Source organism: Panthera pardus, unplaced genomic scaffold (assembly GCF_024362965.1).
Source record: "Panthera pardus isolate Hobbes unplaced genomic scaffold, ASM2436296v1 HiC_scaffold_11, whole genome shotgun sequence".
In the NCBI taxonomy this organism is placed as follows: domain Eukaryota; kingdom Metazoa; phylum Chordata; class Mammalia; order Carnivora; family Felidae; genus Panthera; species Panthera pardus.
Genome location: NW_026526666.1, coordinates 84,227,222 through 84,244,663, shown reverse-complemented (window position 1 = coordinate 84,244,663; position 17,442 = coordinate 84,227,222). Strand labels below are relative to the sequence as shown.

General features: G+C 53.0%; 1 protein-coding gene across 2 annotated transcripts; it reads left to right on the top strand.

The window, feature by feature from the left end:
- The first annotated feature begins 273 nt into the window (after window positions 1–273).
- On the top strand, window positions 274–16,186 carry PEF1 (penta-EF-hand domain containing 1). 2 transcript variants are annotated; one of them, XM_019429909.2, is made up of 6 exons: window positions 274–399; window positions 9,321–9,621; window positions 12,730–12,885; window positions 13,373–13,516; window positions 13,916–13,979; window positions 15,184–16,186. In XM_019429909.2, the coding sequence occupies exons 1-6, from the start codon at window positions 376–378 to the stop codon at window positions 15,509–15,511; spliced, it is 1,017 nt and encodes a 338-aa protein (XP_019285454.2). In that variant the 5' UTR covers window positions 274–375; the 3' UTR covers window positions 15,512–16,186. The 2 variants fall into 2 exon arrangements, with proteins under 2 accessions (XP_019285454.2, XP_019285455.2); XM_019429910.2 differs by lacking the exon at window positions 13,916–13,979 and having other exon boundaries at window positions 275–399.
- Window positions 16,187–17,442: the final 1,256 nt, after the last annotated feature.

Sequence of the window (17,442 nt, the reverse complement as noted above, 5' to 3'; positions counted from 1 at the left end):
ACTGAAACTACACCACTATCACGCGTCCCATTTGCCAGGTTAAAACATGGCCACCACTGCAACAACCGACCCAAGCTTCTCACCAAATACCCGGGTCTGAGCAGCCCTGGGGCCTAGGCTAGGTCAGGAAAGGGAGCAACAGCACCGCGAACACAGCGAACAAGATTTCCGGAAACCTCCACCCAGCCCTTAGCTCCTCGGGCCTCTCCGCGAGGCACCCGACCATCGCCCTGTAGCGTCACTCCCGACGGCCCGTGCGCCCAAGATAGACAGCGACGGGCACCCAATTAGAAGCGTGCCCGCCCCCAGGCCCAGGCGGGGCAGGTTTAGGACCGGGAAGCTCCGCCCACCGCCGGCGTGTGACGTCGAGTCGCCATGGCCAGCTATCCGTACGGGCAGGTGAGTGTCGGGGGCGGGCGATTCCAGGAGGGGCCTCGCCGAATCCAGGCCCCGGCCCTGCTTGGCTTTCTCCCGGCTTTCTCCGCGCCCTTCCCACGCTGAAGCTGGTTTCAGTGAGGTCTCGCGCGGGAGAGAAGGCAAAAGGGCTGGTCGGTCGCGCCCGTCTCACGTCACGCAGTGCTACAGGTCTGGGAGGTCGCGTCGCGCCCCCTCTGACGTCGCGCCGGCGAGGATTTGGGGACCTTGGACCCCACGTAATCAGGCTGGGCTCCGCTTGGGCCCCACACCTTCTCAGGAGTCCCGCGGGGGCTCCCTGCGGCCTCACCAACGCCAACAGAACATTGAGAGCACTGGTTTCGTCGGCATCGTTGGGGGCGTCGGAGAAAAACACACCCTGACATACTGCATGCGAACAATCAGGAGAATCTGTGGTTTTCGCGGGTTCCACGAGTGACCTTGCTTACTTAGTCTAACACTTCCGTTTCACGCATAGGAAAAGTGAATCCCAGAGAAGGCAGAACTCATCTGAAGTCTCTAGGCAGGCAGCAGAACCCGGAAGCCTCAGCAACATGCCCTTGCCCACCTCCAGCCCATTTTGATCCAGCCCAGAACATCACAGCAAGGGGATTCTGTCTCCAGAATCCTTTGTTGGACGACAGATTGGTAGAGTGGTTAAAGTTCAGCTTGGAGTCAGAGGAAAGCTCACACCTTGGCTCCATCACGTAAATAGTTTTGAGCAGCTAGGCAAGGGTGTATTGCCTTTGTGAGCCTGTTTCCCCCTTAGTAAAATAGGGCCCAGTAATAGGGTCTACTTCATAGAGCTGCTAGGAAGAGTAATGAAGTCATGCTTGTAAAGCATTTGGTACTTCTAAAAGTGTAACTATTTTGATTTTTTTCTACACTCCTAGAAAGCCAGTGGTGGGGCGGGGTTCCTCAAATACCCTCATTTTAAGAAACCAAAGCCCAGGGAGGGCTCTCGAGTTGCCCAAGGTCATACTAATTTAGGAGATAAAACCCATGCAGGGAAAATTGGAAAACAAATATATGGGATATTAGCATTCCGCTGAGTATAGTCACGTGCCAAAAGAGTGGTGAGGAAGTGTGGCACTCTGGCTTTTGTACACAGTATTTGGACCTTTATTATCTCAGTGATGAAGGTCCTGTAGGCCGAATCTCTAGCAGAGATTATTATCCCCAATTTATAGCTGAGGAAGGAGCCCAAAGAAGTTAAGTGGCTTGCTCAAGGTCACATGTAGCAAGTGAGGGCTAGAACTTAGAACTCCTTTCATTGTGTATCTAGCAGAGGTAGAAAAAAAAAAAAAAAAGGCTGGCATGGGCCGAGGTCAGGAGGAAGTATAACCTAGCAGGGTTTCTGAAGTTCCATTCCATTTGTTGGATCTTATGAAATGTTAATAGGCATTGCTAATAGAGGAAGATTCTGTGGTTTAGGTAGGTTTGGGAAATAGTCTGTTAAATACAACTGAATAAGTTTATTCAACATGGGGCGTCTCTGAATTCTTAATTTGTTAATATGCTTTGTAAATCTGCCAGAGAGGACTGGGATATGCAGTATTTTTTTTTTTTTAATGTTTATTTATTTTTGAGACAGAGACAGAGCATGAGTGGAGGAAGGGGAGAAAGAGAGGGAGACCCAGGCTCTGAGCTGTTAGCACAGAGCCCGATGCGGGGCTCGAACTCACAAGCTGTGAGATCATGACCTGAGCTGAAGTCAGATGCTCAACACAACTGAGCCACCCAGGCGCCCCAGAATATGCAGTATTTCTTAAACTTACTTAACCATGGAGCTCCCTGCCACCACCACCCCCCCCACCCCCCCACCTCAACTGGCTGCTTTTTGAATGTCTGGTCTTTTTTTTTTTTGGTAACACTAGTATTCTGGAGAAACACAGTTTGAGAAAACATTGCCATCACGCCTTGTTTCTCGGTGGATGGTTTGTGTCACGATCACCTAGGAGCTTGTTTAAAAAGCACACCTTTGGGTTCCACCTCAGACCTATTCTGTGCCCAGGAAGGAACCAAGAATCTACATCTTAATAAGCATCTGGAGTTCATTTGTATGCATCCTAGAGGCAATGACATAGAAATTAAGAGCCTGAACTTCCAGGTTAGATACAACTGGGCTAGAATCCTAATTCTAGCACTTAACAGTTATGTGCCTTTGGACAAACCATCTGAGGGCTCTGAGCCTCAGTTTCCTCACCTTTAGAAAGGGAGGAATGATAAAAGGGAGGATTCTGCCTTCATAGGGCTGAAATCAAGACAAAATATGATGAAGCCTGCAGGGAGCTTGGCACATTGCTGATACCAAGGGTGTGATGGCTCTTGCTCCCGCAGTTGCTGTTACCATGCTGCTTGGGCTTATGCTCAGAGTGAAATACTGAAGAGGAGCCCGAAGAGAAATGTGTCTAAAATAGAAGAAGAAATGCTTTTATCCCCCCATTATACCCTTCTCTGCCTGTCCCTCCTGGTCCAGGGTATTCCAAGAAAGTGCCTGGTTGTTTTAGAGCATCCAAAGGCTTAGTTAACACCAGCCCCGCTTCACCCAGTAAGTACATGGCCCCGGAGGATTCCATCCTATTGTTGGGAGTCAAAACTCCTCTCATTTTCCACTGCCTCCAGCCGTGGGGTCCTCAAGCATGGACTGGGTGTTGGGAGTCATAAAATCATAAAATCAAGTACCCTTTCTTTGGTCCTGGGTGGGAGGGGGGCAGCCTTGATGGGTTTTGGTGAGAGCTTGGTCTCTGAGGCTGAGAGATTTGGCTGCACATCCCTGCTCTGCCATTTCCTTGCAGAAGTTTCTTGCAAAAGTTCAAGGCTCAGTTTTCCCTTCTTTAAAATGGGGTCATGAGAGAACCTACCTCAAGAGTTACTGTAGAGATTAAAGGAGATAATCCACGTAAAGTGCTTGGCGGCGTGTTTGGCATGTAGTAAATATAAATACTCCAAGGAAAGAGTGATACAGATGGATAAATTGTAGAATCGGTGTGATAAATATTAAATGGGAGTAAGTGTAAGGCACTAGGACAGCACAGGAGGGACATCTAAGTAAGTCTGGGGGTGAGGAAATCTTAGAGGGGGTGACATTTAAGCCAAAAGCTAAATCACCAATCGGCATTAGCTGAGTGAAGAAAACGAAGGGACTAGCATGCACAAAGGTCGGGAAAAGAGAGCCCGATATCTTGGAGGAATTTCAGGAGATCAATATGTAGTGAAGAGGGGGGAACGGCTAAGAAATGAGACCAGAAAGGTAAGCAAGGACCAGATCCTAAAGGACTTTGTATGCCTTTCGAGGGAGTGCGGACTTCATCCTGACTAATGAGGGGAGCTGTTGAAGAGTCTTCTCTCCTTTGTGCTTTGGAGCTGGCACCATGGGGCACTGTGAAAATGGACTGAAGCAGGAGAGACGAGGCAGGGAGACCAGTTTCAAAGTTGTTGAAGTAAACTTGATTACAGAGAACAGCGACCTGGTGGAGATGGATTTGAGAAGCCTTTGGGAGGTAGAATTGAGAAAACTCAGTGCCTAATTGGGGTGATGGAGGGGAGGAAAGAGGAGGTGCCCAGGAGGGCACTGGGGTTTCAGGTTTCAGGTTTGGGTGACTGGGTGGGAGGTACTGTTCGCTGAGACGAGAGGGAGGGATACATTTGGAGAGTAGATCCAGGAGGTTGTTGGATATGTGGGTCTGCAGCTCAGGAGAGATGGAACTGGACAGACGATTTTGGAGTGTCAGCACCGAGGCGGTAATTGAAGTCTTGGGACAGTTCTTGGCCCACTGTCTATTGGCTGCAGGTTTCTGGCCTTTTAAATATTTTAGGAGGCTCTGCTGGTGAATGCCCAGACCACTCCTGTCTTCTTGATTGTTTAACCCCTTAGAATGGGCTGTCGCCTCCTCCAGCAGACACTTGAGGGACAGCCCCAGAGCACAGGCCTCCCTTTGCAAGGCAGCCTGCCTACTCCCTTCCCCCTCAGGACTCGGCATGCACCCGCCTTTGATATCTCTGAACTCCACGAGGGTCTTGGGGGTAGAAGAATGAATGAATGCTCAGAGCCGAAGGAAAACACAGAGCTTCTTGAGTAGGTCCTGTAGGGGGAGCTGAGCTCCCCACTACTTGCATGAATGCAAACAGAGGTTCAAGATGGTGCAGCAGAGATTCCATCACCTACTGAGAGGTTGGACTGGAGGGCCTTTGGGGTCTCTTACAGTCCTGTGCTTCTCAAATCAGGTCTGGGCACTGGGCTGGAAAAAGAGTAAGATTCTTCTGAGTCCTGATTTCCGGGCTTGAAGCGTCTGAAAGATCACCCAGTCCACCTTCCCGCTTCAGCCCTGTCCACTGTAGAAATCCCTCATATTTGACAGCTACATTGAGGACAGTCCCTGTTCAGTCACAATTGAGTGAACACAGCAGAGGGTGGTAGAGTAGAGGCCCCGTTTTGAATCCCAGCTCATCTGTTCTAGTTGTTTGTCCCAGGCACATTAGTGAACTCTGTACCTTAATTTTCTCATCTGTAAAATGGGGGCAATAGCCCTTCCTCACAGGACTGAGGATCAGTGAGGGTCAGTTGAACTGGAAGCACCTAGCAGAACCTCAGTACAATGTGAATTGCCCCTTCCCTGCCCCAGTATATCAAATGTTTATTTGCATTTAGTAAAGACCCAGGGATAGTTTTCTGTGATGCTTTGGGAACCGTGGTTGCAGGACTTCTCCCGTCTTTTTCTTTCTTTCACAGTCTTGTGTTGATCAGCATGAAATGCTCTCGGAAAAAGCCTCAAAAGGGTTGGCAGCATGGAGTAGCATAAAAGAACAGGGAGTCAGGGACTCCGGTTTTCATGTCTGGTTCAGACCTTCACTAACAACTCCGTGACCCTGGAAACCATCTTCCCCAAACTTCCTCCGCAGCCTGGAGGCTCCAGTTCCTTCGTGGGTACACGCTGGAAACCTGAGTCATTCTAAACACTTCCCTTTCCTTCCCCCTCCATCTACTCCCTAATCGAATTAGTCGTCAAGTCATGTCTAGCCTATCTCCGAAATAGCTTCAGAATCCATCCTGCTCGCTCCATGTCTAAGTCCGCTGTCTGGTTCAAGCCCTGCCTGCCTAGCACCTGGGCTGCTGCCTCCCCCGCTAGCTCATCCTCCACCCCGCTGCTGGTTAATTCTCTAAACAACGCTCTGATCACGTTCCTCCTCCATTGGAAACCCTTCTATGGCGCTCTGTTTCCTCAGGCATAGAGCCCAAACTCTTTAGAGTGGTATTCATCTGTTCAAATATTTATGGAGGCTTGCAGGTGCCAGGCACTGTGCTGGACCCTGGGTACCATGATGAATGAGGCCCAGTGTCTGGCCTTGGGGAGCCCACTGTTGCATGGAGGAGGCAGAGACAGACAGAAAATACCTTAAGACACCAGTAACTCACCAGCTAACAGAAATGCAGCAGGAGGGGAGCTTGGTCAAGGAGCCTGTAAAGAGCCAGCCTTTCTGAGTTCACCTTGCATTCTTGTCCCCGCCCCTGCTTTTCAGGCCATTCCCCCACCTCTCTGTGCTCACTCATAGATGTGTGCCTTCATCAATCTTCTCCCTCCTGTCTGGAATGTCCTTTCCTGCTTTCCTTTTAGGGAATGCACGTGCATCCTTCAAGGCCGCCTCCAGTATCACTCCTGCCTCCTCCAGGAAGCCTTCCTTGATCCACTTCATGCATTTCTTCATTTGATTGCTCATCCGTCATTCAATGAACAGAACAAATTACTCTGTTTATGTCTCCTTGATAGCAGTTAAGTAGACTTTTCTGATGGCACGGATCAAACTGTATCATAACCACTATGGGCCACAGTGGGATAGGCCCTATTTAGTTTTGCCCCGCCCCATACCTAGTACGGTGTGGTCACTCTATAAATACTTGCTGAATGAAGTCATTTCACAGGTGTGAAAAATCTTCCTTTTTCTGTTGGAGGACTGTTGGCAGGATTCTTCCAGGAGCACTCTGTGTGTGTGTGTGTGTGTGTGTGTGTGTGTGTGTGTGTGTGTGTGTCTCTCTCTCTCTCTCTCTCTCTCTCTAAGTGCTCTATAAACTGCACAGGTAAAGGCTCTAACACAGGGCAGACCAGAAAGGGTTTAGCTGCTGCCAGACTGCACCAGACCCAGCAGGCCCCTGAAATGTGACAGCAGGAGGGTCAGAAGACCTGCCTGGCGACACCTGCTTTGGCGGTCTGGGGGCATTTCCCAGGGGGAAGGCCTGTGCCTCAGGTGCCCTAGGCCAGGTCCAGTTTATGGCTTTGCTCACAGGGCTTGTTGCGGAGCAGCTACTTCCTGCCTTGGTCTGGCCTGTTCTTTGGGTGCGCCCAGTCTCTGCAGGGCCCCCACCCCTTTTCTCATCCTACGCCGGAATCCTGTGCCCTATTGTTTAAGGAAAGAGCACTGTAGCAGGAGGCATTGGGAGTCACTGGGCATGGGTGTGGTGGGGAGTGGTCTGCCTCCACCTCTGCCTCCAGCTCCTTGTGATTTGTGTGATTCGAGCGGTTCCCTTCTCCTTAGTTACCCCATCCATAAACTGAAGGGGTTAGGTTAGATGACCACCTCCTGGCACCCCTGCCATCACACTGCTCCAACTCCCTTTTTGTCCCAGCTCAAATGCGGCTTTCTCCTGGAAACTCCCCTGATCTCACCCTCTTTCCTTTCTGGTCCCATGACGCATGGCTTATGCATCCATTCGCAGCACCCGTTTCCTTCTGCTGTTTTGTTAGATGTTGGAGAATGTTTCCATGCCTCTTCAGTTAACTGTTCAGTTAACTGCTCCTTCAGACTGTTCTGCTTCTTTATACACGCCCCCCAAGAATTTATCTGGTCCAGGGCTTTGCCGATGATAATTAATATAATAGTAACAACAGCCAAGATTTATAGATTGTTTGCTTTTGCCAGGCACTATTGTGAGAACTTTTTTTCTTACATTGGTGGTTTTCTTTTTTTTCTTTTTTTCTTTTTTTTAATGTTTAGTTTTGAGAGAGAGAGAGACAGAGTGAGAGCAGGGGAGGGACAGAGAGAGAGGGAGACGCAGAATCCGAAGGCTCTGAGCTGTCAGCATAGAGCCTGGTGCGGGGCTCGAACCCTTGAACCGTGAGACCTAAGCCAAAGTTGGACGCTCAACCGACTGAGCCATCCATGCGCCCCCCCTTTAGTGGTTTTCAAACTGTCTTTCGAGTCACCATAAGGTTTCTACAGAGCTCCCTCAGGATCTGACAAGAGAGGGGGCCAGCATGGTCGGGGCTCTGAAACCCCCACCTCGCTTCTACCAAAGCAACTTTCTTTTATCTGTTAAAATTACATTTTATCAGAAGAGTCTTTAGCTAAGAGTTAAACTGACAAAATTCTGCTGCGTGTATTTCTTGTAATCAGCAGAACCTTCCAGTGAGGGAGAGATTATTATATTTTACTTGTGAGGAAACAGGCACGGGGAGATTAAGCCAGTGGCCCACGGTGAGAACTCAGCTGGTGAGTGCAGAGTTTGGAATTGAGATTGGTCTGTGACTTCACCGTGAAGGAGCCTTGCTGCTAGCTCTGGCAGTTTCCAGGGTGGAAAAGCCCCCACGATGCCGAGTGGGGAAGGTGGAAGGACCTCTTCCTGCCCTCCCTCAAGAAGCCTCCCTTCCTTGAGCAATCCGACCTCCTTTAGATGAAGTGTGAATTTGGCCTTAGCCTTGAGGAAAGGTGCCCCAGAAGCTACCAGACACAATAAAAAGAGGAAGTCCAGGCTCTCAGCAGCTAGTCCGCTGGTGTGCGTTACAGGTTTATCTAGAACACGTCCAGATGGTACCCTCGTCAGAGCTGGGCCCAGCCGCTCCCTATGCCTTTGAGCCCAGCCTGTCTGCAGATGTGCTGGGGCTGCCCTCTGTCATTTAGGGAGCTGTAGCTGAACACTCGGAGTTTGCGGGTCCCTGGCTAGTGGTGTGGGGACGTGGACAAGAGAGGGAGCACCCCCTTGTATGTGTGCTACCATACACGTGGCCTGGGCTCAACAGCCAGGAGACCCAGGTCCTGGTCCCAGCCCCTCCACGTGGTCTATGCGTGATTTTTCTGGACCTGGCTTTCCTCCTGCCTAGCACGGTGCTGTTATTAATAGTTAATGTGTTTTGAGTGCCAGGGCCCGTGTCGGGCACTTCACATGATCGGTGTCATTTCGTTCACATACCAACCTGGGATAGGCGCTATTTTTATTTCCACTTAGAGCAGAGGATATTGAGGCTTAGAGAGGGTAAGTCATGAGTCCAGTTCATAAATGGCAGAGCCTGAAGTCAGACTGGTCTTTTTTGCCTCTTACCGGTCGCACTATGGTGCCTGAGGAGTAGGGTCTCCCCTGCCTGTCTCCCAGAGTCACAAGTGAGATGCTTTTGTGTCTCAGGCTCTTCTAGAATAAGGAAGCCATGCTGCCGATACAGCGTCTGTGATCGGAGAGGGTCGGGGTGTGTGGTGCAAATCACATTTGCGCCGTGAATTCGCCACATAGGGCTGGAGGTAGCACAGGGTGAGGATTTGGGATTTTGATTCATTCACCTCCTCATTTGTTCAGTAAATATTTACCGAGCATCCATCCATTCGGCACTGGGGGCTGGGGATACGAGTGGCAAACCAGACACGATCCCAGCCCCCACGGAGCCCCTCGGCGTGATAGGAAGGGGAGCCAGGAGGGCAAGCCCTGACTTCACAGGTCGTGGACAGTACGATCTTGGCTAAGTTTTATCTTCTCTGGAAGCCTCAGGTTGCCCGTCTGAGCAGCGAGATCATAATTCCAGCCCTGCCTATGGGGTCAGCTGCAAGAGGGCGGTGGCATTGGCAGTGCTTTATAACTGTAAAGTGCCAGACTGTGGCTGGTTTCCGGCCTTATCATTCTGATGGATATTTTGCTCTTGTTACAGGGCTGCCCAGGAGCTGGAGGACAAGCGCCCGGAGCCCCTCCGGGTAGCTACTACCCCGGACCCCCCCACGGTGGAGGGCAGTATGGCGGTGGGGTACCCCCTGGTGGCAGTTACGGCGGGGGTCCTGCCCCCGGGGGGCCTTATGGACCGCCGGCTGGTGGAGGGCCCTATGGACACCCCAATCCTGGGACTCCAGGAGGACTATATGGTAGTGCGGCCCCGGGGGGTCCCTATGGCCAGCCACCTCCGAATTCCTACGGTGCCCAGCATCCCGGGCCTTACGGACAGGGACCTCCTCCAGGTGAGTAGGGATCTTGGACTCCAGGTGCCTCTGATCTTGTTCTGAGTTGTCTGGGGCCCGTCCTTGCCCTTCCTGTGGGTGTGCGGGCAGTCTCGTCTCTGGCTCCCTAGCATCTTGCTTCTGGCTCCAGCTTGCAACAGCAGAACAAGGAACGTGTTAGTTAACTTGCTGTGGTAACAACAACTCCAAAATCACTTCGGCTGACAACAGCAGACGTGTATTTCTATCGCTCGCTCGCACTCACTTACTCTTGCTTACGTGTCAGCGGCTGAGGATTTGGCTGCCGAGGTTCTGAGCCACATGTCTGTGCTTTCCACGTCCAGGCTGAAGGAGCAGCCCCTGAGATATGTTGCGGATGTGGCAGGAAAGGTGGGGAGGGCTGGCAGGAAAGCACAGTGCCCCTTAAAGTTCCTGCGCTGAAGTTCTTCACATCTTCTACCACCCGCGTTCTGTTGGCCCCGCCACAGCCCCTGGTCAAGCCTGACCTACCATCAGTAGGATGGGAACGGATAGTCCTCTCGCGGAGGGGCTCCACAAGCCACCAGGCAGTGGAGAGGGCATACGGCACTCTTACAGGGGAGGGGCGGGGGAGTCGGCAAACAACTGGAGGCAGTGCACCGCGGGGAGGACCCATTTCTGGGGGAGGGAGATTGGCCCTTATGTGTTGAAAGGCAAGATAGTGAAGTTGTTGAAAACCCGGGCTTTTGATACCAGACCACGTACCGACCTGACCAGATCACTTCACCTGTTTGTGCCTCATCGTCCACACGCGTAAAATGGGTGAATGCCACGACCTGACGAGATTATTAATGAGGATTCGATGAGAAGGTGCAGGTGAACGCTGGGCACGGCGGGAAGGCCTTAGTACCCACTGTGCTGTGACAGGACTCGTTCGGGGACATCTCAGCAAGGAGGTATTCCGCATGTAATGGGATAGCACGTGTGACGAGGGCCTTACCACTGGGAGGTACTGAGACAGGCAGGAGAATGCCGCAGGGAGAATAAAGATCAAAGATAGTGAAGGTGAGGTACTGGACAAGGTGGGCGGCGGGGGGAGGGGGGCTTGGAGATCCAGTGGAAGCAGAGAATCCTGGTGGGCAGCCTCAGGCTCAGTGCAAATTTCCAAGTGGCCGCAGACAGGGGGTCAGGGAGGGGGAGTGCCTGGGTCCCTGTGTCCTCACGGACTCAGCCTCTTCACAGAACGCTTACCCCCGGGAGACCAAGCCAGCAGCACGGCATCTAGAACCGCCCTGGCACACCTGCACGGCCTCCAGGGAGCGGCCCCGCTGGGCGGCTGCAGCATCTTCGCGCTCGTTCCCAGGCGGGCGGCCCCGAGGGAGATGCTCACACCTTGGGGGTTCTAAACACCGAGGCAGTGGCATTTATCTTGTCAGAGCTCAGAGCTTCTGGCTGTTTGCTTTCAGCCCAGCAGCTTCATGGCGGAGTCCCTCGTCCTTTTGAAATCTCGTCTGTGAGCCCACATGAGGTCACTGCAGGGGAAGGAGCCCCTCTCTGGGAGGCTTATCCCCATAGGGCCTGAGGCCAGAGATCATCTCTAGGGCCGCAGAGAGAGGAGACATGTGCCTCATACCTTTCGCTGCTCGCCATCTGCGGCTTCCCCTCGTGTGGCCACCTTTGTCTCCTTTCCAGTGCGGCTAGTGACTCCCTGGGACAGCGCTTCCTAAAGCCTGATCCAGGGGTGCCTGGGTGGCTCAGCCGGTTAAGCATCTGACTCTTGGTTTTGGCTCAGGTCATGACCTTACGGTTCATGCATCCAAGCTTCTGTGCTGATGGTGCGGAGCCTGCTTGGGATTCTGTCTCCCTCTCTCCATGTCCCTCTCCCACTCGTGCACACTCTGTCTCTCAAAAAAATAAAGTTTTTAAAAACTAATAAAATAAAACAAGAGAGAAGGAGTACAAAGGAGAGGGGAAGGAAGCCGGTCCAGAGTTGGAAGAACAGGGAAGGCTTTATGGAAGGAACGGCATTTTATTTGGGTGTTGCAGGGAGACAGGAAATGGATGCAGAGAGACGAGGGAGAGAGGGTTACACGGCGGGGAGCAGCAAAGCCTCCGCTGTGGGAATGAGCAGGGGTGGCTAAGAGTGAGTATATAATGCTCCATCTGGGCTGGAACAGAGCTGCGAGGGGGACAGAGTGCGAGAGGTAGGCAAGAATGGACCACGTTGCGGGAGGGCCTGGCATGCTGTGTTAAGGATGCTGGACTTTATTTTGCAGGCGGTGGGGAGCCTTGAAAGAGGTTTGAGTTGAGGCGAGGGGTAATGGGTTAGAACTGAGTTAATTTTGGAGATTACTCTAAAGGGACAGGGTGGCGGAGAGTAGCTGTAAGGATGGGTTGGTTAGGCATTTTGGTTTGTTACAACAATCCACGTGAGAGGTGTCTGAACCAGTGCAGGTGCGTCGGAACGGGGAGGAGGCACCTGTGTGTGGATCTCTCAGAACCGGGCAGCTCTCTCTGGGTGTGTGGGGGTGAGGAGGTGTCAGAGATGTCTCCAGGGAGGTTTGGGGATGGGTCCTCGCGTTGGAGGTGATGGGGAACAAGAAGAGGTAGAGTTCTGTGGCCACGCACACTCTGGTGACTCCTGATAGAATATGTCAGCTGTCACCGTGCCAGGAAGATCAGACCTGGATCGGACCTGATTCCCACACCAGAGGGCCCCTTGCTGCTGTGACTCTCAAAATATTCATCCCTGGGCTGTGCCTGGTAGCTGCTCAGCAAATGTTTTTGGGTTGCCGGTCTTTGGGGAAGAGATAATCCTTCTTTGCAGAGAATTCTCAGTCAGCCGGAAAGTCCCTGTTCCTTAGAAACTTAAGATCAAAGAGAGAAATGACTGGAACACTGTAGGAAAAGCCCAGCAGGTTCACAGAGTAGAAGCCGGCTGCAAATACTCGTTGAGTCTGCACCGAAGGTCCTCTTCCATGAGAACAAGGCTGTTGGCTTAAGGGGAGACGGGGTCGGTGGACCTGTGAGGCTTTGTGGGTAAGGAAAACCCATCACCAGCGAGGCACCGAGGCCGGCCCTCCCCAGTATTTCTTCACACTGGCCTTGAGACCTGTGACTAATTCCTCTGGCTTGCACCCCTTCCCGCAGGTGGTGTTCCTCCCAACGTGGATCCTGAGGCTTACTCCTGGTTCCAGTCCGTAGACTCTGATCACAGTGGCTACATCTCCATCAAGGAGCTGAAGCAGGCTCTGGTCAACTCCAACTGGTCCTCGTTCAACGACGAGACGTGCCTCATGATGATAAGTGAGTCCTAGCCCTTCCCCGTGGGCTCGAGCTGGGGCAGTGCCACCTGAGACCTGATGGTGGCTGGGCAGCCATTCTGAGGAGAAATCTTCCTGCCAGGGAGGATTTCAGGCAGGAAGTTGGGTTCAAGGTGAGATCCTCTAGACTGAGAGCTCCTTCCCTGAGATCTTTTCTCAAGTTCCGGACCCCGCTGAGTCACATGCCGTTTTCCGTTCTGCAGAGTGGGACCCCCTGCCCTGGTAGCAGATGGCACAGAGGGGGTCAGCTGCCAAGCGTACAGAGAATACGCAGTTCTGGAAGGGCTAGAGCTGAGGGTGGCCAAGGGTAGGGGCTGGTCAACACTTGATGAGAGTATGTCTCAGGTGCAAGCATCTGGGCCTCGGGCCCGTGGCTCTGTGGAGTCTCCTACTCCGGCCTGGGTTGTACCCGCGGACCCTCGGCCCTCAGTCTTGAAGCTTTTCTTCCCTCCACCCCGTCTCCACCCAAGACATGTTTGACAAGACGAAGTCAGGCCGCATCGACATCTATGGTTTCTCGGCTCTGTGGAAGTTCATCCAGCAGTGGAAGAACCTCTTCCAGCAGTATGACCGGGACCGCTCGGGCTCCATCAGCTACACCGAGCTGCAGCAAGGTGAGGGCCACGGTGGGGACTCTGCACAGGCAGAGCTAGACTTTTCCATTTACTCCCTATGCAGGGAAGGGGGTTTTCTCTAGCCTCTGACTCCCACATGTCCACCTACACTCTAAAACTCAGCACGGGTCCCTTCCCCATCCCTTCTGTGATCAGGCTGGGACACTGAGCCAAGATCCAGGGCAAGAGGGCACCTGGTTCCGGGATCGGGGCTGGACTCCTGGCACCACTAGATGAGAGAGACCAGCCAGCAGGGAGCCTCGGGGATGGGAGCTCGGTGGCCCAGGTCACTTTGAGACCAGTGTGTGTGGCCTGTGTGGCTCTTTCCTCTCTAGTTTCTAGCATGCAGAATGGAAAGAGCCCTGTATAAGGACTCAGAAAGGTGGTTTTTGTTACCAGCTCTGCTAGAAGGCAGTTTCCTTCCCAACCCTGGGATCCAGGCCACGCTAAAAGTTGCATTCGGGTAAGATGGCCTGAGGCCGTAGCTCCAGGTCTGGTTCCATTTCTGACTCTACAAGATGGGTGGTTAGTGGGGTGATAAGAATCTGACAGGGAGCTTTGCCACCTGGGAGGGGGAAAGGGCTTCCTGAGAACCTGGTCCCCTCCTTGCTTGACTGTGGATTTCAGTCAGACTGAGGAGCTCTGGGTGGGGGTGAGCTCACCATGTCTGTGCCCTGGTTGAAGGAACCAGAGATGACCTATACTGATCATGCCGGGTCCTGTCACGGATATTGGCGAGGGTGACGTTTCCACCAAAATCGGTACTTCCGGAGCGCTTGCTGTGTGCCAGGCACTGTATGAAGCGCTTCTGATATGTTACATCACTTGTTCTGCCCGTGCAATAGCTACTGTTTATTGTTCCCCACTCTTAGGTGAGGGATCTCTTATCATTGCCCCTTTACAGGTGAGAAAACTGAGGCTTAGTTTAGGCAACTTCCCCAAGGGCCACGTAGCAAAAGGGGAGCTTTTAGCCTGGGCTGGTAGATGTGCAGAGAGGAACAAAGGAAGCCTCCCAGGTGGAGGGACAGAGAGCGGCACGCAGGCCATGACCTTGGAACTGCCCAGCAGCCTCGCCTGGGGAGAGGAAGACGATTTGATTATTTTTAACAAATAACAAAGCGTTGTTATGTGTCAGGCACCGCGCCAAGTGCTTTATAGGATCACCTCCTTTAATCCTTACTAGAATCTACAAGGTAAGTATTATTCCCATTTTAGGGATGATAAGACAGGGGCTTAGCAAGGGTAAGCAACTTGCTGAAGGGCTGTCTCGACTACGGAGCAGGCCTTTGTCAGGTCTACTCTGTCGTACCGCCTCTGATGTCTGCCCCGGGAAGGTTGGTCCCGGGGGCGCGGGCTTCCTTCTGTAATGCACATGAGTCACAGAAGAGCTAGCCCCGTGTCCTTCTGGGACCCCGTGGGCCCGACTGAACAGACAGTAGTGGAGATTTGGAGAAAGGGATGGGAGCTTTCCAGCTAAGGGCACCATCCAGCTAGAGCCCCTTTTGTGCTCCCACCATCTTGGACAGACCCTAGGGACCTCTGTCCTCTCCATTTTGGCGCTCATCTCCTCCAAGTCCCCTGCACTGCCGTGCTCCACGGAGCTGGTGGATGGTGGTGCTTGTGGTAAGGTTTTGTGTCTGCTCTCTGTGCCCCTCCCTCCCCTGCAGCTCTGTCCCAAATGGGCTACAACCTGAGCCCCCAGTTCACCCAGCTCCTGGTCTCCCGCTATTGCCCGCGCTCTGCCAACCCCACCATGCAGCTAGACCGCTTCATCCAGGTGTGCACCCAGCTGCAGGTGCTGACCGAGGCTTTCCGGGAGAAGGACACAGCTGTACAGGGCACCATTCGGCTCAGCTTCGAGGACTTCGTCACCATGACAGCTTCTCGGATGCTATGACCCAGCCCATCTGTAGAGTGGAGTGTACCAGGGGCCTTTCCTGGCCCCTTAGAGCGGGAGAGGCATGCGGGCCTCTCCGCTTTTCCTGTCCCTCCTAGAAAAAGATTCTCCCTTGCCTGATGCAGCGCTGTTCCCGAAGAGGGCTGGGAGTCTTGTGTCAGTCACCAAATAGTGGGGACCTAGGCTGAGGCCACACAGGAGGTGGCCAAAGAGAGGACTGGACGTTGAATGCCCTTGGAGCCCTGAGTATTTCAATGGCCCAGCCTCGTGCCAGGAGCAGAAGATGCCAGTTAGTGTCCAGTCCGCTGGGCTCTAGCCTCTAGCTGTCACTTCTCCGCCCTGACACCAGGGGTAAGTGATCATCAGCCTCATGCCATTGGCACCTGAGTCCCTTCACCCATACCGTCTTGTCAGATGAACCCAGTTTCTCCGAAGTGGAAGCTGACCAAGCACGAGGGAGGTTTGTCCGCGGGACCAAGTGGCTTGGATTCCACCACCCCCGTGCCCCCAAATCCACGTGTGTTGTCTTGTAGCTGCCTGGCTGCTGGCCCTGCTCGGGGGCTTGGACCGCCTGCTCTCTGGGCACCCTTGGCCAGGCTACCCCTCTGCAGCTCGGACCCCTCACTTGCCTGCCATTCTCTGCTCGGCTTCAATCCCCAGGGGACAGTTGTCACCTCCCACTGCCAATGCTGTTTTTTTAAGTTGTGTGTTTTTTCTTTCGGGGCCAAAAGTTCAGTGAAACTGTAAGCTCAATAAAAGGACAGAACTCTGGAGTTCCACGTTTTCCGTCACACTTCCTGGCTCCGGTTCACACCCCCGTGTGCGTGCCCATTCAGCCACTCGTCTCTGCCTCGTTCACCGCATATGTAAGTACATAGCGTAGGCCACACCATGCAGAAAGAAGTGTCTCGGGGGGACATGGCCCACGTGGGGCTGGTGCCATTTGCCAGGGTGAAGTTGAAATGTAGGGACTGGCCGGGTTCACTTCAAGAAGCCAGCTGTGTTTGATAACAGTTTTAGGGCTGGCGTGGTAGGCTACGGGCAGCTGCCCTAAACTTTTCACAGCATGGCTTTTTCATTATCTCAAGCCTTAGTTTTATCTTGCAGACAAACTGCATTTATTAAGTCATAACTTTCCCCCCATTTTTATTAAGCACAGACATCTGTGCTTGCCAGCTAGATCCTTAGATCAGCATGATAACCAGTCTACACCAAATGTCTGTAGTGATCTGACAGAATTTCAATCAAAAGCTAAGACACCAGACATTCTGGTTTGTTGGGGGACTTTATCACGGGCACCAGTGTGATAATCCTTTTGCTTTGGGTGATGAAGATAAGAAAGCTCTTGTCCCTGCACTGGGTGCTTGGGGGAAGCAGCTCAGTGAGCCCAGTAGGTTTGCCGGGCTCAGCCAGTTCAGCCCTGTTGTCCCCTGGGCTGCCATGTGCTAGAATCCTGGCACCAGACCAGTCTCCACCCGGGGCTAGATCCCCCGTTGCCCCACCCTGAGTCCCGCCTCTGCTTGCCATCCTCCGGGGACAGCTCAGTGCCCTTCCAGGAAACAAGCTTCCTTTTCGACAAGCAGCACTTCTTCCTGATGGGATTCCAAATCCTGCCACCTTGAAAACACCACCCATGACTATGGTTTTCTGTCTTGGGTCACCCAGAACCTGTATCACCCCTTTCTGCATGCCAAGCTTCTAGATACCTGGAACGTGCCATCATGTGTTCCCCGGGCCTTCCTTCCCTGGGCTGGGTGGTCCCGGGTGCTTCAGCAGCTCTCACCTGGGTATCCTGGTCCTCTGAATTTTCTCCAGCTCATCCAAATCCCCCCAAAGGGAGGCCTCGGGCCCACCAGGGGACTGAGTTCAGCCAGCAGGGTAGAGTAGAAATGAGGCCATTAGGGGAAGCTTCTGTTGTTTCTTTGCTCCCACTGAGCCAAGTGTCTACCGAAACCTGCCTCTAGAATGGTGCCAATCATAGTGTCAGCCTTGTGCTAGGCCAGGGCCGAGGAGCCACAGGCCTGGGTTC

What these genes read in the sequence shown, in the direction of transcription:
- PEF1 (XM_019429909.2), top strand. Translation starts at nt 376, where the DNA reads ATGGCCAGCTATCCGTACGGGCAG. An exon ending in CCAGCTATCCGTACGGGCAG is followed by an intron (nt 400 to 9,320) that starts GTGAGTGTCGGG and finishes CTCTTGTTACAG; the next exon opens with GGCTGCCCAGGAGCTGGAGG. An exon ending in ACGCTAAAAGTTGCATTCGG is followed by an intron (nt 13,980 to 15,183) that starts GTAAGATGGCCT and finishes CCTCCCCTGCAG; the next exon opens with CTCTGTCCCAAATGGGCTAC.